At 37.2% G+C, this 24991-nt stretch overlaps 1 protein-coding gene across 1 annotated transcript; it reads right to left on the minus strand.

Moving 5' to 3' along the window:
• Nucleotides 1-12738: 12738 nt before the first annotated feature.
• LOC116713851 (G-protein coupled receptor 26-like) lies at nucleotides 12739-24524 on the minus strand. The gene is made up of 3 exons (XM_032554134.1): nucleotides 18793-24524; nucleotides 17244-17357; nucleotides 12739-15749 (listed from the first exon to the last, which is right to left on the minus strand). Exons 1-3 carry the CDS (start codon nucleotides 19461-19463, stop codon nucleotides 15422-15424), a joined length of 1113 nt encoding a protein of 370 aa, XP_032410025.1. The 5' UTR covers nucleotides 19464-24524; the 3' UTR covers nucleotides 12739-15421.
• Nucleotides 24525-24991: the final 467 nt, after the last annotated feature.

The raw sequence follows: 24991 nt of genomic DNA on the forward strand, positions 1-24991 counted from the left end.
ACTTCTGTTTGGTGCTGTTTAACAATAGGTTTCCAAGTTCACACTGTATGTTTTTTAATCAACAAAAGAATTTTCAAGGTTTTCAGAGACTGTTCCCTTCTGAGTTGAGTTTGGGTGTTCTGCTTGTGTATGCATGGGATCTTTCTTGGTACTCCAGGTTTGTCCAGTAAATTAGAGCGTGTGTGTGTGTGTCTCCCTGTGACCTGTCAAGTGTGTCATGTTTACCCTGCCTCACATTCACTGAACTCTCACCACCAGGATTTGGCATAAGTGCGTAACTTTGAACTGGTCAGGCTTGTTCGCGATGTCTTTAGGATCTCAGTAAAATCCTAAATATGGGTCCAGTTGATTGTTGATTAATTAATGTACAGAATTTATTTCCTAATTTGACTCAGAGATTAACCAAGTGCAAATATTAAACAGTCAAATACACAACTCATGTAATTTTTGACATTTTGATTTTCAAAGATTTAGAATTCTGGCTAAATGTGTTCACATCATAGGACCTGTAATCTACAGATGTAGAAAGACAGACTAAACAAAAAAAAAAAAAGTAAAGTTGTGGAATATTGACAATCCCTATGAACTAAATTGGCTTAATTTAAAATGTGAGGAAAAAAAGGTTTCAGGTTTTGTTGTTACCGACATACATGAAAGTGCAAACACTGATCACAAGAGGGCACTAAAATACAGATCAAAGCTAAACATTCGCCACAAATCAGAACCCATTGCTGATTTTATTGTGACATTTGTCTACATATTAGAAACTTGACTCTTTCTAATAAAAACAAAAACACACCACACTTAAAAAAACCACACAACACATTTCTATTTGAGAGTTATTGGCTTTTATTTTATTTATCTTTACAGTCTAGTTTGCAGATCTAGATCACATTTATCTTTATACATATCTAGGGGAAAGATTGAAAGTTATGTTAAAGCACGTGCAATTCCAATTATTTCAACATAAAAAAACAAATAATCCATAACTTTTCCTTTATTTTGTTTATATGAAAAAGAAAAGCGTGGGCACAATAGGATCCACTGCTGCTTGTTTGTTTAAAGCCTCATGAAGAACACCTGCATTTTCCACAAGAATGGTTCAAGGACTTCCATCAATAAGCAAGGAAAATTATTAGATAACAGAGTACAAACAGTGGCTGTTTACTGTACTATTTATTTAAAATGTGGAGGGTGTCCTGGACACCAAACTACTGAGAATTACTGATTGCCTCCTTTGTGTTATGTCTGTAATAATCCTGTTCAGGAATTTTAAAGAGATCAAAATGTTTGAGGTTATCAAAATTTAACACTTTCTGACTTATCTTAAGTGAGGAAGTGACCTAGCTGGTTCTAAACAAAAGGAGATAAAACATGGTCAGAGAAGTACAGGAGATACATTTAAAATGTAAACATACTGTACTGACCCCAAAGGGAAAAATGATTACCTAAACAGGTACATTATTGACAGATTACATTATCAATTACATAAGATTGTCTGGACAGCATGCTTCTTATAATCTCCAGTAGATGTGTGTTCAGTGTGTATATGTGTGGAGAATATCCAATAGTGTCTTATCTTCTGAAAGCGCTTCCTGCCAGGTTTGACCCAGCCTTTGTGAAAGATGCTGGTGCACAACTGATTTCTCACACACTCCTGCTGCTCCAAACTGTCACTCAGCGTAGTATTCATAAACAACGACTCTACCTCAGCAATAGCTTTCTGTTTTTATTAAGTCAGAGGGTTAGGGTACCAAATAAAATGTTTGTGCACATAGTGGTACGTAAGTGAACATGTAGATGTGGTTAAGTGGATGGGATGTTGTTATGATTAACTAATTTTCGTTATATATATATATATATATACATACAGAGAGAGAGAGAGAGAAACAACTACAAATGTATTTACAAAAAGAAAATAAAAGTCCAAAAAGTGGCAAGTAGTTGTAATCAACCGCCAACAAATAGTTCACCCCTGATAGTTTGCAGGAAAAAATACTTGACATTACACTTTCTTCTTATCTTGGATACAATGCACAGCATCGTCAGTCTGAAGGTAACAAATCCACAGAGAAGATGTGTTCAGGCTGGCTGATCATTGTCTTTGTTTTCTCAGCCACCTGTTTCTCTGTCTGCAGAGCTCCAATAACCCAACAGAAATTCACAATACTGGTCAAACCTTTGCCTTCATCTGAAAGCCATCAAACCAGGAAAACAGCATATTAAAAAGATCACAATAAAGTTTTGAAAATAAAAAATTGTATAGATGTGAAAAAGAAAAAACAAAAAAAACAAACCTCCAATAAGGAGATCCACTATTGACCCTGACTGACAGTAGGCCTAAGATCTATATTTACACCAGAGATTATTTAAATAAACTTCTAAGTCTTCTGGTCATTACCTTCTTTTCGCTTTAACTTTGCAATCAGATTTCACTTTATTATCTCTCTAGGTATGCAGTTGATGTACAGTTGGTATACTTCACAGGTGGAATGATTTTCTTAAGCTAGCAAGCTTCCCCATTTTTCCTCTAAATGCAAACTAAGCTATTTGTATAAAATTGCTATTATTATTTCTGCTGCATTAATCTGATTTTGTGTCTAAACCTCCTTGTGTCCGTTCAGCTGGAGGAAAAAACAGGTAATTGAATCTCAAAGTCCTCCTCAGCCCAATGATTAGCAAATTATCTAAAACTGCAAGGGATATAGATCATTAGTCCAGCAAAAACTCAAAGCAGCTGAAGGAGGTAAAATGAATGTAGGAACAGAGGAAATGTTCAAGATACTTTTAATATATTATCTGCCTCTGATAAAGGTGATTTTTACCTGTGTAGGCGTATTAACATTATGTAAAGGTAAGATGTTTTACAGCTTTGAAAATACATTTTAAAATTAGACTTTATCCAATCTTTATTATGTGTTGTGCTGAATACCAAAGGCAAGAAATACCCAGAGGCTTCCACTGAACACTAAATGCTCATATTTTCAGGACAAGCCAACATCAGAACTCATTACTCAACTCAAACCAGCTGGAATTCAGTCCTTCTGCAAAGATTTGATCAGTTCTGAAGGCAAAATGGGTTCTGACCTGGAACTTGCAAGATTTACCCTAATAAATCCCCTGATCAGAGTTTATAAATTGAAGCTAAAGGTAATTAAAAAGGGCTAGATTATGTGGATTGGAATTACTTGGGATTGCATGGCATCTAATTCACTACAAATTTAAACAGTTTGTTTGTATTGAGATGAGCATATTAGTTGCAGATAGGACTGATCTGAACGTAATGTCTGTTCTGTGTGTCTTTGTGTGTTTGAGACGTACCCTGCCTGTCGTCTTTAGACATGAGGAGCTGGCCGTAGGCTTTCCTCCGACTGAAATCATTTCAGTCGTCTTCTGCATCTAAATTTTTCAAACATGTATTTGGTAAAGCAGATCTTGGTGATGGCAAATTAGAGATTTTTAGAAAAAAAAAACATTTCTCTTTGATAACACTCATTTTTAATTTAGCATTGACATCAGCATCAGTCTTAAAAACATGAAGTAAAGACATCTGGTCCTATGACTAATCCAGCTCAATTAATCCAATTATATGACAGTTCACCCTCACAGTGATTAGACAAGGAATCTCACTTGTGGCTAAATCACTCTTATGAACATAATGTTCATGCTTTTTCTTTTCTTTTTTTAAAAATTGGTCCTTGAGTCTTACATTTTAGGACTAGATGTCCTCCAAAAAACAGTCTTTTGCATTTCATGAGAAGATTCACCTAGAGAAATATGAAAAAGAAAGTCTTTTGAACAGTTAGCAAGTAAATATTCAGTTTTAACTTTAGCTCTTTGCTCTATTTGTATATTATAGTGTGTTGTTTAGTCCTTTAAGTAAATCCGGGATGGTTTTGAGATTTTGAATTTTACCTCCTATTTTTCTCACTTAGATGAAAGTTGGCATTTTCAGCTGGAGAAGGACCAACTCTCAATTATAAGAGATCCAGTTCATCGTTTTTGATTTCAGAGTTCTTCTTTTGTATACCAGCATATTGAAGAGTTTTCCCTCTATAAAGGTCAAGAATTCATATTTAAAATTTGATAGACTAAGTAGATGATTGGAGACTGGAGACTATGACTGTCATGTTCCGTGTTTTTCTGTGTATTTATTTATTGTTTTCTGTGTCCTTGAGTCTCTTCGTTGTCCTGTCCTCCCCTTGATTGTTCCCAGGTGTGTCTCGTTTCTGTGATTACCCTCCCGTGTATTTAATGCCACCTGTGTGTCTGCGTCTCTGTCAGGTCCTCGTCTAATGTGCGTTCAGTCCTTCGTCTTGTCCATTCAATTTACCAGTTGCTACCGGTGTTGAGCCCTGGCTTCTGCTCAGTCGTGCTGCCTGGTTGTGTGGACTTTTTTGGGACATTTTGTCATTAAAATCATCATTATTCATCTAACCTGGTTCCATCTGCGTCTGCCTCACCTCCTCACCACACCGTTTCATGACAATGACAAATGAAAGAAATAACAGCATTACATGTTTTAGCAAGATAAACAAATGCACCTTCACTGCAGTTGGGCTCTTTTGAAGAGATGAAGAAGGATTAGTCTAAACATTTCAACTCATCTGATAAAATGATTATGATGATGATTTTCATTCTGTGGGAAAACAGTGGTCACAAGCCAGCTTTGTTTTTTTTTAAGGCAGTTAAATCTTAATAGGATTTTTCCTTGTTTTCACATGTAGGCTAAAGGATCAGCTTTTCCCTCAATACCGACCAGCAGCAACACAAGTTGGAAACATTGAGCAGCAGAATTTTACGCTTCCACAGACAGTAAAGGACTGTTAGAGATAAGTCCGTTTACACTACAGAGCCCAGGCAGAGGCAATCAGTCATGGTTGAACTCTGCTATGACTTCAATTTCAGGGAGAGGAAACTCATCCCACTATCTCATTTGGTTGCACAATAGAGCAGCCTTCTGCAGGACTCAGTTGCTTTCCCAATAAAATAGAAAAAAAAAAATCGAAATTTTGCTGAATTATTTCAAACTACTAACCCGTGTGGACAGGATACGTGAACACTGTACCACTTGCATTTATTGCTGAATAAATAGCATGACCTCTACCCTTAATCGTTTTTCAACAAACATCTGAATTGTTGATATATTACAGTAAAATCCATCCATCCATGGTCTATGTCTGCGTATTTGTGGAGGACCGCAGGGGGGCTGAATAAAGAAAAGATGACCTTGTCTTGTCTCAGGAGGAGGGAGGGAAATAAAGAATGAATTAGTTACTTCCTATAACCATTTTTAAAATGGAAATAAAGTAAAATCTTTTTTTAAATTTTGTTATGATCAGTATATAGTGTTTTATAAAATATGCATGAATATATTATGTAATGCACACTAAACTGCATACTTTTGCATAAAAAACCGTTGCTCGTTGCAGGTCTTCAGCTGGACACGGTTTGTTTATGAGATGCATCATTAGAAGGCTAATGATGCACCTTACATGATGCACTAGTTTTAGTGGCGAAAAATCTTAACTGCAAACAGGCCAGTCAAACATGCATAATTTGCCTTTGTGGTCATCCTGTTATGGGTAATGCCTAATTAGTCCTGCCATTGTCCTGTCCAACACTTTACAGAACTCCAAGGAAAACATTAGGTTTATGAAGATATTGAAGTAGAAAACCTGTGTACCTTTCTTAAAAATGCATCAAAGCATCAGTAACACCTTCACATTTCTGCACAGATACCCATTCCTTGGTGAGTGGTAAGGTCAACACCAAAATGCTACATCTTTTACTGGTATATGATGGACTTCTAGTATTTTATCATATTTTTCCAGAAGTAAAATTAAAAGCCAGGTCTTCTCTGATTACAGAGGCATTTTTTGTTTGTTTGTTTTTTCTGTTTCATATTCCTATTTCCAGAAAGTCGTGCCAGGTTACAGTTATATACACAGTATGTGATCTGTGTGCACAACTGTTTTGTGATGTGATTAAAGTGACCTGGAGGTGCAAAGGTCATATCCAACAGAGCTTGGATATGACAAAGGGGACACTGGTGATTGGGGTCTCAGTTTTACAGCCGGAAGTGTCATGGATGATAAAAAACCAACTTATTTATCAGGGTAAAGTGATAAGCATCTGCTCTGAAGTCTAGCTGCAGAAATAACTGAGTTTTGCACATTCTTGCAGAGGAGCAAAGTTACATGTTTCCACAAATGATGCAGCCATGGTTTTTATGACATCATCTATACTTTGTTTTTTATTTGCACAGTAAATTTGGCATCCAACAAAAACCCTAAACGCTTTTAGATTTTTCTTAGTCATTCTTGTCTTGTGTTCCCACATGACATAAAATCTCCTTTTTTTTCTGCTGGCATGTTCATTTGACCTCTGTGAGAGAGGCTTATTCATGTGTACACCACAATTCTCAAGAAAGTGGTCCCATTGTGTTTGCATCTTTTCACTGCTGAGGTTTTACTAATGAAATGACTTGATGGATTTTCCCTAAGCCGAGGGCTCTCAGACGGCTAAAACGATAATTGCATAGATTTAGCTCATTCCCTCTGCAGAGATTCCCAGCCCCATCAGTTGGACTTTTTTTTTCCTCTCTCTTTTAAAGACGGTTTCCTTAAATTCCTCTTCTGGTTTTCCTTGTTGGTTGACATGACAAGTTGTAAAACAGGACGTAGACATATGTGGTCAGTGAAGGATGGTCACATCCTATTACTTGTGAATGCCAGTCTCTCGAATACTGAATCTTTTCTCTTAGGGTGTGAAATGTCGTCTGTGAAAATATATTGGAGCTGAGTGGTGTCTTATCTTCTGCCTTAACCTTTTGTGAGCATAAATGGCTTTAAATATGAGACGCTTTTTCTGTGTCAGTTTGAAAGTGCCTGTCTGTGGTTTGAATTATTGCTTGTTAAGATTTTAAATAGCACCTGAAGCCAGATTGGGTGGGTGTCTTTGACAGAATGGCTATCACACACATTCTTCAGTGCAGCTCACAAAGATAATGAAAGAGACAGAAATATTTGTCAGATTTATTTTACAGGATCACTTTACAGCCTGGGGTTCATTGGGTGTTTCAGAGCAAATCACCAAAAACACCATGGCGCTTTGATTTGATAGGGTGGAAATATATTTCCAGAGAAGGCCCTGTGACTGAAAACATCAGTGGTCCAGAAATAAAAAAACAGAATTTAAGGGGATTTTGAACTGATTACTCCAGTTCAAAATCAATATGACAATTATCTCACAAATGCCCCCAACAAATTAATAATTTCAGCATGAACTGACTCATTTTGGAGCGTGCTGGGAGTTTGTATGCAGAGCTGCATGGGTGCAGAGGGAGGCACAAGTCTGAATATGTGCTTTGTATACTTGGCAGGATGGGGAAACATGGGCAGCATGCAAACTGGAGACATGAAGGCCAGTAAAGACGCAAACATCCAAGACAGAATTTGTTGTGCGGGGCATCACAGGATTCAGATAAGTTTAAGACTTTGAACACCAAAAATGAAGCTGATGGGGTTGTTAGGTCAGAGTTTGTGACATTGTAAGTCTCTTATGAAACGGTTCACCATTTTCAAAGGTTCATAAAATGAAAAATGTCTTTTCATTTTCAAAGGTTTGAAAATGAAAAGACAAATTTGGGTGGCTTTTTTAAGCTGCAAATCTTGCTGATGAACTCAATAAGCAGTTCATCACCTTTAAGGTCAGAGATCAGGGTCCCTCTTCTCACTTCCTGATATGCAGAAAACATATTCGAGCCGTCTAACGAAACTGGACTAATTGTACAGGTGCCACTTTGTCCAATCCACTGAACTCAATCACTCCAAAATGATTGTAGACGCAGTCTGAATGCGTGTAGGTGCTGGATTTTAACCTGGGATTGGATTAGCACATCCCTGAGTTGTAAAGCTGCACCTATTTACATAAACAGCATCAGTTGCTGATATTAAACTTTTCAAAGCAGCTGATGAAACACTGGATAAGAAAGCTAGGGGAAACCTTAGAAGCATGTTTCTACACAGTGCATACTCTTTCACATTTATGAAAAATACATATAAAACTGTTTTGTCTTACTTATTTTTACTGAAATTATCTAAAAGATTAACCGCATGAACGACCTTACCATTAAAGAATTTGGTGGTTCAGATACAATGCTGGCTGTGGTCACTTTTGATAAAGCTTTTCCTGTTTTTCTTCTAGGTGACACGCTCACCACAATTTTCCCCATTGCTGTATTTCCTGGTCATTAAGCAGGTGGTTGGAGATGACTCACTCTGAAGACTGAAGCCACAAACATCCTGCTCTCATTACGCAGCGGAAGCAAAGCTCTCCAAACAGCTGGCAGACCCAACAATCTATTATTATTTCACAACATCTGGCAAAATTCTCTCTACATGGAGTTGAATTTGCCATAAAAAGGTATTTTATTGTTAGCAGGCATTTACAACAAGTTCTTCAAACGATGAATCAGTGATCCTGACTTTCATTAGTCTTGCTAAACTAAAGTTTGCATAACACCTTCTAATACAGCAAAACAGCAGAAATTGTACCGAAACAACAGACTTATTTTGGCACATTAAGTTAAAAGACTTGAACATTGCTAAGATATGTCAGTGTTTTTGAAAAATTCATTCTTTATCATGGCTATCAGAATTTCATTTAATCACATTTCTGAAATAGTCTTGCACAGATATTTTCTCTGTGATTCAAGACAGTGTTACTCTGCTGCTGCCACAAAGTGATGTAGTAGAGTGGGCTTCAGTGGGCTTCGACTATCCCAATATTCAACAGTTAACCTGAACTGCGTTTAAAAATCAGGGAATGTAGATTTAAAGCACTATAAAAAAGTCTTCATCTGCCAAATATAGTCCTCAGGTTTTCTGACATGAATTGGTTTTCTCTTTGAACAAAAAAGAAAAAACTGAATTGATCTAAAGACCTCAGATTTGTAAGTGAACTTGTTGATTTAAACAATAATGAGTTTATATAGTTTGCCATAATTAAAAAAAAAATGAATAGATTAAACAGAACAACTTAACAACTGACTAAAAAAGTACTTACTGGAATTATCCATCATAAAAAAGTTAATATAACTAAGTTAAAGAGTAAATAATGATAATAATAATCATAATAAGCATCAGTAGATGATTGTATCTGTATGCAGCTGGATACAGGTGTTTTTCTTTGTGGAGATTTTTGATTTATTCAGTTTTGATTAATTTTAGAGATCAGGAAAATTTGTTCATAGAGGCATTTTCACATAAGCAAAGATTCACACAGAAACAAAGTGGTTACTTCTGTGACCAGTCCTGAACTTTAAACACGTTTAAATGCTAAGGCAGACTAGTAGCCAAACAAAATATCCAAACATTACAAAAGTCACCCAGCGTGCTTACCAGTACAAACTGGTTGAAAGAAATCCACCATCAGGTACTGTTGAGATTTGCACCTGCTCAGGAAAAAAAATAAAAATAATAATATATATAACCCGTCAAGTTTTACTAATCAAAATAGCTAAATCAAGCAAATATTAAGATAATTTTCACATCCACAAAACAGTTGCAGTTTTGTGGAGACATCAGCTCAGAATAACCCCCACCCACAGTCCCTTAGTGGGTAGCGCAGAGAGCAAACAAGTGAGTAACACAGCCAATGCTGCACCGATCAGTCAAACGGTGATTAACTATGAGTCAATGCAGCACCCTGATGAGGCCACAGATCATGTTCATCCACAGAGGAAAGGATAGAACCTCCATCAAGGCAGATCTGGGGTTAGACAACACCTTCTGGACTACAAGCAATGCCTAGTAATCAACTCAGCTTTTGAGTCAGAAAGACAAACATCTACAAAGCAATATCCATGTCACCTACTGTCAAAGCAAATTCACAGTAGCCAGGCAGGAGCCTACCTGACAAAGTAACGCCGTTCTGTCTGAAAACACTTAGCGCTGGTGCCTCATGGCTGCACCAGCAGCACAAAGACACTGACCAGAGGAATGATAAGCTGTCCAGTGCCCAGATGCTGTAAAGACATTGAGCCTCACCCCTTCATTACTGATTCAGAAGAACAAACTCCTGAAACAAAGCTTACCTTGACACACTTCCTAAACAGATGGCTGGAGTGTAACACACCTGCCATGCAGTCAGTGTAATATCTGGCTGACATTTCTACTGAGGACGTAGACATGTGGTGCAGGCTTTCTCCTTATGGCTGATTACACCTGATATCAGAACTATCACTTTTCCTTCATTGTTTACACTTGCAGAATATTAACAAAAAAATTAATTAGTGAATGATATATTCCCCACTACTCTCTCACAACCTTATTTGGTTTATTTGGTGATTCCTCCCTGTGATGAACAGGGGAATTTTCCAGGTGCTTCAACTAGGCAAAAACCTCTTACAGTGAACCTGTGAATTACATTTAATTTTAGGTTAATTCTGTGTTAAAACATGCATTTATACATGATTTAATATGAATAGCAAAATTACAGATCAGGTATAACACTGTGACCACGGGCAGGTCAGATCAAAAACATTGATGGCTTCTCATTTTGTAAACCTTGAAGCATGTTAGGGAGGAAGTGGACATTTTGTCCTGAAAGCCATGTTGTGACGTCTCAGCAGCTGTAAAACCGCAGCTCTTGTGATGCGTTCCCGAGGTGTAGTGGTCAGTATCTACATGGTTCAAGGAAGGAAGGGTCACAGGGTCATGAGCAACAAAGACTCACTGAAGTATGTAGACAACAAAGTTCCCCTAATGTGGCCTCGTCCAGCAGAATAAAATAGTTTTTACTGTTAACTAAAGTTGTTACACACACACAACTCTTTGATGTTAACACTATTATACAGGATCCTCACGCCATCTTATCCTTACTTAGCTCAGCATGTAGAGGAACTTTAGTGAAGTTTAATCAGGTTATTCTGCTGTTCAAATTGGCAGTCTGAGTCTCTTCTGTAACCCACCAAACCGGGTCACAAGTTTTGAAACAGCAATTTCTTAAAACTATCCAGCCTTTGTCCCAACAGCAAGAACTCAGCATTCTGATTAAATAAATGATCCATCCGTTTTTGTTTGTGCTGGCAAGTACTACCCCTAAACCACTGCACAAGAGAGTAAGGCAAGAAAAACAATCTATGCAGCATTCCTGGACGAAAATAGATGGTCTTTATTTGGGCAATCTGTATGCAGTCTCAGCCTGTTTGCTCGAGGGCACGGGGGAGCTATGACATTTGAGTTTAACATTCCCATGATTCAGATTATTTGAGAGCCCTTGATCCATTATGTTTACTGGAAGATATCCTGGATGTTGAAGGAGCACGTGAACGAAAACAAGACAGGCAAGAGAGGAGCCTTGCAGTGTAGTGTATTCACAACCGCTGTGCGTTTTAGAGAGGCCAAGTTATTTGTCACGCTTTATCTCGTGTAGTATGAAACTTATTCCTGTTTAATGAGCAAACCTGCTGGAATTTCAGATGGGAGAGAGTCGTTAAAGAGCTCACACTGCTCGGTGTTGTCTGTGTGGAGGAGGATTTGTAACACATTGAGTTCAATGTTGCTGCCGCTGATTAAAGGAAGATGCTGCACATGACTGACTCCAATTACTCTGGAGGTCTGACTGCCAATTTATTTTTCACTGGGCTAATTTGAAAGCACAAATATCAAATAGCTGTAAAAGCAAGTCGTTGCTGCTTATGTTGTTCAGACTGAAATTTTAACTGCTTAACAAATCAGTCACTTTACATAAATTTAAAGTAAGAGTGTTTTGATTTGTGTAGAGAAAAAAATGCCATGTGAAGCTCCACTCTGACACTTTTTTTTTAATCATGTTAACCCAAATGCACAAGGTTGTAGAGACTGCACTAATCTTTAATAAAGTCTAATGGTAGCCCTTTAGTAAACCAAAGTGTAAAGCTCCCATTGATTTCTGCTTAAAGATTAAATTGATCCTTAGAGACCTTTTATATACTTTAAGTAAGGAGTAAAATCTCTTTGTTCGGGTCGCATGAAGTAAACCTCCGCTCTTATCTTAGTTTCCTTACTCCTTCGGTTTCTTGTGCTTCCCACACTCCGTGCCTTAATGATAAGGGCGCAGCGTTTTATGTATGGCAGATTTCCGTCTGCTTCTCACCCACACGCTGAGTCTCTGAGGGAAATGTCTTCTACGCACACCTCCAGGCAGGGGATCCTTTCAAACTTTCTGAATACTTTCTGCTAATTGCTCTCGGTTGGTGTGCTCTGCTGTGGAACAGCTGAGCTTTTACCCAGTAATGAGTATTACTGGAGGCAGGTGTGACTTCTGACAAGTATCACTTTATATTTTAATGTAATTTCATTTTATTTATGCAGAGTACAACTACATGAAAATGATGCATTATATTCACAACCAAAAAAGAAAATAAAAATATCCCCATGCTTACCTCTGCCTGGCTTTCCTAGCTGTGCTTATTTTTAGCTTGCTAGCTGTTCTGTAATTAAAAAGCGTTTAGCTTTGAATCATAATGGTTCTGTGAAAAGGCTTTGTTCTGCTGCCAAGTTAACAGCGGTAATTATTCAATTATTTTGTTCTCTTAAACTTAATCAGCGTGGGAGAGAAGAGACCTCGGCACACTTATGTGTAAGTAAAGCGTTGCTCAAATTCATTAAAGCTATCGCTTTCTCTTGTCCATCATTAAAATCACAAAGTTACAATAAAAATACATTAACGTACAAAAGAAAACCACTGAGCTTTTAAAATGTCAAAATGCACAGCATTTATTGCATTATTATCACCAAGGCATTTAGCAAAAAATCAGACACAGTTAGACAAAAATAAATAGCTTTTAAGCCTTTTTAAAGGCTCCATACTGTCACAGAAACAACATGCTGTTTTCCCAGTGTTGTCAAAAATAACTACCTTTTTACATTATAGATATAACTCAGCCCCTCTTGAGATGCTTGAGCTGGAATGTCACTTACTCTAGTTGCTACCACATTCAAATAAAATTTCATCATACAGAACCTGCACACTTATTGACACCCCTGTTTAAGACTTGTAAGAAGGCTTCAGATATATTCATCTCGTATTGCAGTAGTGTACAATTACGCTGATAAAACTACTGTCAACTCAAGCACTTCTTTTTCACTTTTTAAAAAATGCTATGTTTTTTGGTTTTATTTTTAACGAACACTCCAGTGCCACACTTACCGGAATAATCCCACCCCCAATTTTTTTTTCCAATTAGATTTTTATTTATGTTGCTTAAAGTTCATTTATTCATCATTACATTCTGTTTTCAAAGAGTAGGAAGTGATGCTGAAGCTTGTTTCTCTTTGCTTTTCCTTAAAAGTGGGAAAACAAGAGAACATTCCACACACAGGGAGAATAGTAGGCTGGGTGGAAAAAAAGAATCTAAAGTTAATTCCAGCAAAGTGTGGAAAAGCACCCTACTGAGACTCTTTAAGGCCTGGTTTCTCTCCTCACAGGCGAGGGAAACTTAATAAACTGCAAGGGATCACAAACTGCTTAAAATACCAGGACATTTTGGATAAAAATTGGACGACTTTTGCCAGAAAACTGTTTACATATGACATGACACTGAGACCTATTTATCTTAGTTACTCCTAAAAAAGGGGGAAAAGAAAATATTTTTTTCCACGCATTGAAGAGAGATGGTAAGGGCAAAAAAGCTCACAGTTAGAATTATTGCAGTATAGTGTGGGAAAGTACGTCATACTTAATGTGAAGTATGGTAAAGGACCCGTCATGCTGTGGTCCTGTTTCTCTTCCAAAGGCCGTAGGAACCTTGTTAAAGTGTATTTATTCTAAATCCCGTTGAAAAAATAAGGATATTTTCTGCAAAAAATATTTGTCCTTGCTAAGTAAAACTAAAAATCATTATGCTAAAATCTTTCAGCATGAGGATTATCCAAAATTTCTGACCAAATCAGAACAAAAATTGCTTACCAGACAAAATTTGACTTATTTAATTTGCCTTAGGGATTAATAAAGTAGTTTTGAATTGCATTTGAATTTGAATTTCATGGGGGACTTCAGTCCCCAGGCATAAATACAGTTGAAAATAGAAGACCAAGTGCTTTTCCATTGGCAAAAAGAGGTTGTACAATATATTGACAAAAGAGGTTAATAAGTGTAACACCAGTGTTTTTGTTCCAAATAAAATTAATATGAGAAGTTTTAACTACACTAAAGATAATTTATCAAAAGATTACATTAAAGGCTTTGCACAAGTATTAAACAGGAGAATCATCGAGTGTAGAAGGAGCTCTGATTTCAACAATGAGGTTGCATCACAAAATACGGTATTCAATCAAACAACAAAATACTGAGAAAGTATTTATAAGGTCTGATCTGTTGTGTTTTGATTAAACTAGAATTCATCTTCTAAAAGGCACTTCATAAGTTACACTTTACAGTCACAATATACAGGGGTTTCAATAAAAACCCTCAGTTTAGTGCACAATACCACTGCTGTACTTTCTATGGACAGCAAATTCTCCAACATAATAATAATAATAATAATAAATCGTTACTGAGGTAAAAATGAATTTAACACAGTTATACAAGCAATGGACTAATCAGTGTATTTTTAGACTGCATAAATACATAAGAGCCACTATGGTATAAGAAAATACTCCTGCAGAGTTCATCTCTCTAATATTAGAGCAATGGGGGACGTATACCCTGTAGTTACCATAAAAGGCACCCTGTCCTTTAGTGAAAGTGTTGCTTTCTTTATACTATTTTTGCTTGGAGCAAATTTAAAATGAGGCTACAAAGCTATTGGGAAAGTAATGCCATGATAATCTATGCATAAGTTAAAGAGCTACACTTGTTTTCAGAGATAAAATTGCAGTCAGCGTTAAAACATCAGTAATTTGTATGCATGTTTTACATATACATGCATGGTGCACACATGTGTGCATGTGTGCATCACATGCACACATTCCACACTGGGATCAAGACATGGACAAAAGAACTTCCTCATGGCATTACATTGAGTTAATGTAGTATTGTATTCTACAGACTGTGCTCGAGATTGTGAAAATAAAATTGACACGATGAAGCATTTTTGCCCATAGATCGGAGGTTGTAAGGTGTGCGTGTGTGGGTGTCTGTGTATATACATCTATGTAAGACCTTGCAAGGTTTTCTAACCAGCAACCAATAAGAAAGACAACTGTGACTATAATAAAAAAATGTGGGGTTTTTTTGTGACCTACTTTTGAAAATATTATGCCCTGTGCAGGAACAAATGCGCAGCTCAGTGAGTCAGGCATTATAAAGAGACACAACATGTTTGCCTCAGATGTTTTCATGAACCTATTTTGTCTATAAAAAATAGATATAGAGTATTACCAGCTTTGTTCCCCGGCGAACAACTGAGAGGCACACGTTTTGAGCTATGATGCTACAAAGAGGTCAATCGGCCGTCTTGAGTTTGATATACATCTCTACATATGATTGCCTTCATTGGCTGAGTAGTTGGTGGTTGGATACTGACCGTTGCGTTGCAATTGACTGCAGTAGTCCTAGCTTTGTTTTCTACCCTGATGGAGGATGAGTTCAGAGAACTCCTCTTGAGAGCTTTATTGGCCAGCAGGCTGCAGGTCTTTCTGTACTGGTAACGCAGCAGTGAGTAGACAAACGGGTCACTGGCTGCCTTGCTGTAGGCCAGGCATTTGGAGAAGACACCCCAGTGAGGGTTTATGGGCCCTGGGGAGAAGAGCTCTACAATTCTACAGCAAAAAAAAAGGATAGAAAAGTCACAAAATTCTTGTGTAAGTGCTCGCACCCTTTGAACGTTTTTGCATTTTGTCATGTTACAAACACAAATTATAATGTATGTATTGTAATTTTAGGTCAAAGAACAAATTGAAGGAAGTAGTTGTGACGTGTAGGTAAAAATAATACAAGGTTTTCAAATGTGTGATAAAATTTTGTAGTTGGCACATATTTGTATTTAACTCCCCATGCTCTGAAACCCCTAAACAAAAGTATGTCTTTACTAAATACTAAGCAAAACGAAGCAAACATGTGCAGTTCAATCTTATTTTAAGTTTAGGTTTCATCAGCATAAATAAAGATGCTCTGTGAAGTCCTCAGTAATTTGTTAAGGAGCACTAAAAAACAAGTAACAACACAACAGACATGTCAGGAATGCATTTGTGCAGATTAAAACAGGCTTAGGTCTGTTTTAATCTTTGGACAGAGCTTTGTTCTGGCCATCTTCAATGGCACAACTCCAAACCTACCAAAACTTGACCAAGAATAGCGTTAATCTGGCAAATCTAGTCTCTATGGTAGAGTTAGAAGACAGATGCCATTGTTGAAAGACATGAGAAATCCCACTGCAGCTTTCTACAGTCATTCGGGGGAACCAGCAAACACAGGGAAGGAAAGGCCTCTGGTAAGAGACCAAAATGAAACGTTAACATGCAAAACTCATCCCTTAACATATAGCTAATGCTACAATAAAATGACTTCATATCCATTTGCTAGAGTCTAGTCCAAGACTAGACCTAAATATAATACAAATGTGTGCAAAATCCTTTTGAAACACATTAAAGTTTGTGGCTGTAACATGACAGCATGTGGAAAAGTCCAGGAGTTATAAATACTTTTACAACACACTGTAGAGTCTGAAAGGCAAAATGGCAAAATGCAGAAAGAAGAAATACACAGGTAGAAATACATAAGAAATATTGTGTCATTGGTTCAGTTCAGAAGTTGACTTTGTTTTTTCATGGAATCACTGATAATTAGAATTAGCGGTTGTTTTAAGTCAACATAGGGCAAATAACAAAATCAATTTAAACTGCACTCCGGTGGTTTGACAGGAGTGCAAACCACTGTCGGTGGTGGTGAAACATGATTATGTTTCTCATCTCTTATGGAGGAGAAACATAATGACAAGTATTATGTTTCTCATCCATTGCAAACTGGGACATAATGAAGATGTGGCAGCCTAAATGTTTTAAATGTCACTGGAAACTCTGAAAGTGATAATTCTACTGATTGTAACTCAGCCAGGAAGTCTACTTTATGTCATTTTGTTTTCTCTGGATATGAACTGTTTAACATTCCTGCTGATGTTGTGTATAAGGAATGTATTTTAACTTCTGTGCTTCGGAAAGGAGTTCAGATGTTCAATAAGAATGTGTATGCAATAAACACCCACATATTCACCCACTCAAAATCCTCCCTATAAAGCGGCAGAGATTTCAGCTCACCTTGTAATGACGTAAGGTGTGAAACAGACCACAAATGTGCCGATAAATGTACTGATCTTCTTGGTGGCCCTCTGCCTCCTGCGCTTCTGCTCCTCCAGGCATTTCTGGCGAACACTGCCAAGGCAACACAGACACCGTCACCACTTCAAGAGCAATGACAAGAGACATGCAGACATGATGGAGGAATTTTAAACAGAAAAAAAAAAAAATACTTGGAACACAGCAGCCGTCTTTGCACTGCATTTTCTGATAATTTTTTTCTTACTCGGCTCATCCTTTTGGTGAACTGAAAGAACAAATAAATTGGAAACACTTGAGCTTAGCTTCAATATATATTTTCTCCAGGAATCCATACAGTTCTGAGTCACACACCAAATTTTTTCTAGAATTCTAATAATTTGTCAACAGTTTTTAAAAAACACAGTTGAAGTCAAAATCAACTGATCTAAGATTTGAATAAACTATATGTTAAAGTCACATAAATTAAGATGTCATTATTATTTATTTATAATTTCAAATATCATGTGCTGCATTTTATGATGAAGTTATTTAAACTGGCCCTGTGGTTCAGCAGATAGATTCAAGCGCCTGGTTGGTTAACCTGCACAGCAACTTCACTGAAGACCAATCACCTTCTTTTTAGCATTTTAACCCAAAACACTGACTCTGATGCGAAAGGCTGAGATAAAATAGATTAATGTCAGGCTGTAATGACTGATTAGCTTTGATGCGGGTAATTTGTCATTCTGTCCAGCGTGGGACGACCTACGGGGTTGAAAAAATATTACGTATTATTTTATGATTTAACTATGAATCACTGTTAAAGTTAGCTGCGGGAGTTTAATTCAGCGTATTACTTAGACTGCAGCTCTGTAAATATACAAGTACGAGGATTTTCAATGCTTTCATTGTATTAGAACCACTTTAGAGTGACTGAATGGATCAGAGATTATAGATAATTTGGAAATACCATAAAAAAAATTCAGTCAAAAACATTTTTAATACTGGACCTCAATTAATACCTCTATTCAAATCAGTTAATATAAGATTAACTCTTAATGCTTTGGTTAAGTTGTAAGGTTTCCTTTTCTATTATTATTTTTTTGTTTTTTGTTTTTTTTTTGCAGAATGAGCTTCTCTGGGGAGACGACTTGTGTTTGGTTGTTAGGCTCACTCAGGTTGAGACTTAATGAACTGCATATGGCTGTTACACAGAACAAGAAAATAATACCCAAGTAAATACAGGTATATATTTGGCAGGTATCTATTTTTTCTATACCAACTTTCCCATATATTTATCAAATTATTTGAACATCTAAATGTACAATAATGTAAGTAAATGTCTCAATAATATTCAATTATTTTGTGGATTTTTATTTCAGATAGATAGATAGATAGATAGATAGATAGATAGATAGATAGATAGATAGATAGATAGATAGATAGATAGATAGATAGATAGATAGATAGATAGATAGATAGATAGATAGATAGATAGATAGATAGATAGATAGATAGATAGGTGGGTGATATTTCTTTGTAATTCTACCTGGGGTGAATATCCACCAGCAGCACCAACGTCTGCATCGTGATCACGTCGATGCGCTTGCAGTGAGACCGTGCAACTTTTAGCACTTTCAGGTATGTTACGCACATCACGATCAGCGTGAGGAGGAATGTGAGACAATGCAAAGCTACAGTGAAAACAATGAACTGTTTCCCAGCCGCCTTTGCCCGGACGCTGCAGAGGGTGCAAGACGCGTAAAGGTGGTTGTACCCGAGCCAGGAGCGGCAGGTGGCCACCGCGGAGAAGCACATCGAGTGTATCCAGGTGTACGCCAGCGCCAGTACCGCATCCCGGTGGCGTATTCGCGAGTGATAGCTCAGCGGGAACACCACCGCCACCCACCTATCGATGCTGAGCGCTGCCATGCTGAGCATTGAGTTCGTGGTGAGGAAAGTGTCGAGGAAACCCACGATCTGACAGAAGCCGCTGCCTCCGGGGTGCCCCGAAGTGACAATCCCGAACAAAGTTAGAGGCATGTTGGACACGCTCTGCAACAGGTTGCAGAACGACAAGTTGAGGATGAAGAGAGCGGGCACCTGCTTGCGGATTTCCGGGTTGTACAGAAAACAGATCAGCACTACGACGTTGGAGAGCAGCGACACGATGATAATCCCCAAAATCAGCAAAGAAGCAACTACGTCCGCTGCGTCCATGGTGCCTCCGCCTGAATATCCAGACTTGGAAAGAGCGCATCCGCAATCTTCATGCAAATTGCCACAAGTCACGACGACCAGGAGTCCCAATCATGCTTACCGTCTCCAAGATATAAATGTCTCCGGCAAATCGCTCTGTCTTTTCAGCCCCGTTAACTATCTGACCAGTTGCTCGTTCTGGTCATGTGAGAGAATCTGGATGTGAATTTGCCATCAACGGGGTCAGAACTGAAGGGGTTTCTCCTTGACGCGCTGCGGTAATTTCAACCCAGTGCATCACGTTGCTGGAATCACATTTCATCTGTCTTGCTGCGCAATTGCGCATAATGAGAGGCAAACTTAAAAAGAGCGCAAAGGGATTCTGTTTTTATCTTTTCAGACTTTTTAATACCCCACTATTTTCCCTCAAAGGTGTTTCAAACTGCTGGTGCACCCCTGTACAAACAAAGCTTTTGTAGAGTAAAAATAGAAATACGACGCACCGTGACGTCACTGCCGATTAGGGTGAGGTCATGCGCGTCACGTTGAACTTTGCTTTGCTGCTTACGCAGAGGAAGTTTTCGAGAATTAAAATCGTGATAAAATGCTTGACAACATGATGCTCAAATTAGATTGAGTGAAATCAACTCATCAGCGTCACACTGGTTTATATTAAAAAAAAAAAAAATCAGCACATGGACAGCATGTAACTACGGGATATTTCATTAAAGCATAGGATGCATCACAGAGGAAAAAATAATATGTATTCCCCCTAAAAAGAAAAAGAAAAACAGAATAAGTGATGACAATTATGGTTATGCTTAACTAGAAACTAGTTAATGTCACAAATATTTTTATGCTCCCCATTCAGGAATGAAAAGGTTCTGAGAGACCAAAAACAACAAAACTTTAAAAATATTTTCATCTAGAATTTTGCTTATCTTGGACATAACTTTTACAGTTTACCGAAAACGGAAATTTAATCACACTTAGAGAACAGTTGCTGAAAGAATGACATAAAAAGTTGCGTTTTTAGCTTGTCACAAGCCAGAGTGGAGGTAATAAATATGCAGAAGAAGATCAGAACATACTTGAACAGTATAACCCTGTGGGATTCTTTTCTTCTTTAGGTATTAGCATGTTGGTCAGGGCAGGAAGAGAATCTTTGAGGCTGCAAACAACTCCAGATCTTTCAGCAGGACCATTGCAAAAATACAATAACAAGAAATACAATAATACAATATTAGCTTGAGAAAAAGATGAATCGCCTCTCGCCAGACTCCCTCGTGGTACCTCCTCCTCTCTCCGTCCCAGTAGTCTGTTCAGTGAAGCCACTAGGGTGTGAATACTATTGCTATTTCCTATATTGCTGGTGCTGGTCGTGATTTTAGCAGTGTTTTTTTGTTTTGTTTTGTTGTTTTTTTCAGATAAGTGTTGGCTGTCACATTTTATTTTTGTCTGGATGCTTGTATAAACACAAACAGAAAAAAATCTTACTAGTTGAAGCCACAAATATAGACTATTTATCTGTGTCCTACTTAGATAGATATCTTGAGATTGTAGATGTTTTTTCAGGTGTTAGTAGGATGGAAGAACAAAGACTAGGCAGTGAGGTTTACAGTCCTGAGTGACATTTTGAAAGGAACCAGTTCAGCTAGACTGCACACACACCACAAGTATTAATCCACAGTTCAGCGGTTCCACACTCTCTGGCATTCAATAGAACATGCTGTCTGTAATACTTCAGAGGGATATTGTCAATGGAGCGAGTCGAGTGTTTTTATTACCTCAGGAACAAAATGTATTTATGTGATGCATTTATCTGTTTTCGTGTGCAGTTTTTAGAGAGGACCCGTTTTATTTTTTGACTGACGTAAAGAAACTAGACATGAATATTTAAATTTTAGTCTGAACGACTGTCAAAGAGTGATCAGAATATTTGATTTGATGGTGAATTATTTCAGCCAGTCACTTCAACTGAAAGAGATGCTGTCATTTATTTATGCTTTAGTAGAATTAAGCTACTGTACAGCATATTGGCCATGGCAATTTTTCACAGTTTTGAGTCAGATTCAATGACAGTCAATTAAAATTTAATTCTATATATTTTGAAAAAGAATGTTCTAATTTAACCCTTTATGTTATTTTTCTGAATTAAGTATGTTCTATTATTGTGGAATTGTAGTCATTTTCCTACTTTTCATGTGAATCCTTATGCTTGGCTAGTAAGGGGAGTCTAGCAACACCTGAGCTACGCCAAGATTTTTTTCACCAGTGCTTTTCTATTGTTTCATTATCACTTGAGCAATGCCTGTGTCATTTCCTATCTGAAACAAGTTTCTTGGTTAAATATCTTAGACTTGACGGCTAAATGGTTCATAAAGAAAAAAAATTATCCAAGCCACCTCAACAAACTTGCAAAACTAAGCATTTCCGTACGTCTATGACAGTAATATTCAATTTCTTTTCTCTCACTTTATTGGAGTTCAACATGGTGTTCTTTGAAAGTTTTAATTAACACATTCATGGAGACTTTCGAAGCAAGGACGGAAGTTAAAATGACTCATTTGCAAAAACTCATTTAACTTCAGTTTTCATGAGGAAAATTAAAAGGCCTGATGTGATATATAGTACTTAATTGAAATAAATTTTTGCCAATGTCTTACTACATGATTGGAGAAACTGTTCTATTTGTTAGAGCGGCTCTCACACACGCATCTGTCTTACATCCCATTACTAACAAGGAATGATGAATTGCCTGTGACAGGGTTTGTAAGGGGCTCGGAGGATTTTTAATTAATTCCACAGAGGGAAATTTCTCACTTCTGCCCTTTCTACTTAGCAAAGGAACAGAAGGTGAACCTACATTCTATTTTTTTTTTTTTATGCAGAATTAATTCTCTGCTGTGCTTCCCCGACCAGGATAAAGTTCAGCTTCATTTGCTTACAGTCTGTGAGTTAATGAGGTGAGGGGCTTCAGCTACACAAGGCTGCACAAACAGTTCCCTCAAAGTCTCTGAGTACACCTGTTATATGCCGAATACATTTTCAAACGCACAGTGAGGTAAACGCTTTGTTTTCACTCGACATTTAATTTTTGGAGCGTTTTTACACGAAGTACCAAGTGAATCAGTGTTTCCAATTATTTGCTTGTTAACCAAGATGTCTCCTGTTCCACTTTAAATCACGGCTTCTTAAACCTGAATCTAAAATGATGGGGAGAGAGACTTGCCTGTACAACAAATTTCAGCTCTGCAACATGTGCTCTCAGTTTAGTCTTTAGTCCTATTTAGAGTTATGGTCAAAGCTTCCTTCATCTTCCAGGTGGTTTATTTTGCCAGACATTGAGCTTTTTTAAATTAGAATGTTATTTTTGACCGACTTCTCTCAAATGGTTGTCACAGTTGCAGATCATTATTTTTGGCCGCTACTCCACGGCACTTTTTTGCACAATTATCTGCTTTGACATCTTCTCTTGTAATGAGAGCAACATCGCAGTGCACAAGCTAGACTGATGCAACTCCTTGTAAATATTTTTTTTAAACTTAGGGTGTGAACATGTATCTTGATCATGATATTAGATGTAATGACTTTTATACCCTTAGCATCATGGGTTCATCATGTGGTTGCAGCAGCTAGCTGGAGGTATGTGGAATTTTTTTACTATAATTTCTTCTGGAAATTAAACGTTTTGATTTGGATTAAAATTATTATTTTTTTAAATAAACAAGCAAGACAATACATTTGACATAAATGACGTAAGATATAGAATTCAGTTATGTATGAAAATGTGCAAATATAACTCAATACCAAGAACAGACTTAGCATTGGCTGTCTGGTCCTAGAGGGACAACAAAAAATATGCTTGACTGCATCCCAAACTGCATCTTGCCCAAGTTCAGAAACTGTCTATTCCTATTATTCTTTGTTTGCTTGTGCATGGGCAACTTTTATCTCTGTGGAAAGAGGTGTATGGCTTGTTTATGCTGAGTCATACATTTAAATACAATTGTGTGATTCAGAGGGAGGAAGAGATCACTCATAAACATGCAAGTATGTTTTGCAGTCTGAGTTCTGAGGGCAATGGTTTTCATTATAAACACAAAGTCCACAAAAGGTTAAGTACTCGAAGCAGAAACTATGTTCATGCTTAATTTATTCTGCTTGTCGCTTTGTGACACACTCAAATCTCAAAATGTTCAACTACTTTAGGGAAATGTCTTGTCTAGCATTGATCTGTGGAAGCTTGGACTTTATATGTTGAACTTAAATACGATTCTTCCAATTGCGTTTGTTGTGGTGTAGGTAGACATCCCATAAATCCCACATGTCATCCTGACTTTGTATGAGTGAATCAAAAAATGGATTTATTTAGATGATACCATCTGGTTTCAGGTCCAAATGGGCATTCTTGCTTGTTTACAGCTTTGTCTGTCCTATTTAAAATGCATTACGTCGCCTCCTTAAAACAAAGAGTAAATTACAGTACAGCAGTTCTTACTGGGGATTTTGCTCACTAACATACCACCTAAATACAACAGTCCTCTTGGATTTGTATCAAAGCTCCAAAATTTAAATAATGAATTTAATCCACTAAACAAGTCACACTCAAATTTATTTATATGCATTCTTGTTAATTTCTAATAAAACATGCTGTGGTTAGAGTCATTTTAGAATGTGAGTTAGAAAAAGGTTTTATATTTATCAGGAAACTCAGAAGACTGCATCAAATTATTGACTTCCCCTTCCAAATATTCATGTGGTGACAGTGAACAGCTGACGGCCAATATTACAACAATTGAATACAATGTCGGGAAAAAGTATTAATTGATAAAATAGCAAGGGAGAGGGAAGTAGGTCAGTTATTCTTGCTTGACTTTGGCAACCTCACTATGTAGATGCACTGTGGAGTTTGGTGTTTGACTCAGTTAAAAAAAAAAAAGAAAAAAGAAAAGGTGACTTACACACTAACTCTGACAGGTAATCAGTAAAGCAGGAGTTTCAGGAGTTTAAATTTTGTAATCTACCACTGCTGATACAATTTACATCACCCACTCATCATGGAGTGAACAAACATTATTGGTAAAAGGGTGATTACTATCCTTAGTTCTTTTTTTTCATTTAGCATTTCATTTTGATGAAACATTGATTAATAAATTGTGTTTTAATAAGAGGAATAACAGAAGCTGTTGTCTCTCAGGGTTGCGCCATGATGCAATGCCGCTTAGCAACAAGAAGATCATGGGTTTGCTTCTCAACCTGGAATCCTTTTGCATGGAGTTTGCATGCTCTCTCCTTTTTTTCATTTTGTTTAATGATGATTGTAAAAAAACTGGAATTTCTCAAGAGTTCAGTGACTCAGGCTAAACCTCGTTTGCTTCTTAACATCCAATGCAGTGCCTCCCTCTAGTGGATGTGAAACCATGTCAAAGGAAGGACTAATTTTGAAATAATATAAAAATTATGAACTAACTTTTCTTTTTTTTTTAAAGCTCTGAATATAAGTATTACATATTTTTCTTCAGCTGTAACTTCTACTTAAACATATT

The sequence above is a fragment of the Xiphophorus hellerii genome, chromosome 22 (assembly GCF_003331165.1).
Source record: "Xiphophorus hellerii strain 12219 chromosome 22, Xiphophorus_hellerii-4.1, whole genome shotgun sequence".
Lineage (NCBI taxonomy): Eukaryota > Metazoa > Chordata > Actinopteri > Cyprinodontiformes > Poeciliidae > Xiphophorus > Xiphophorus hellerii.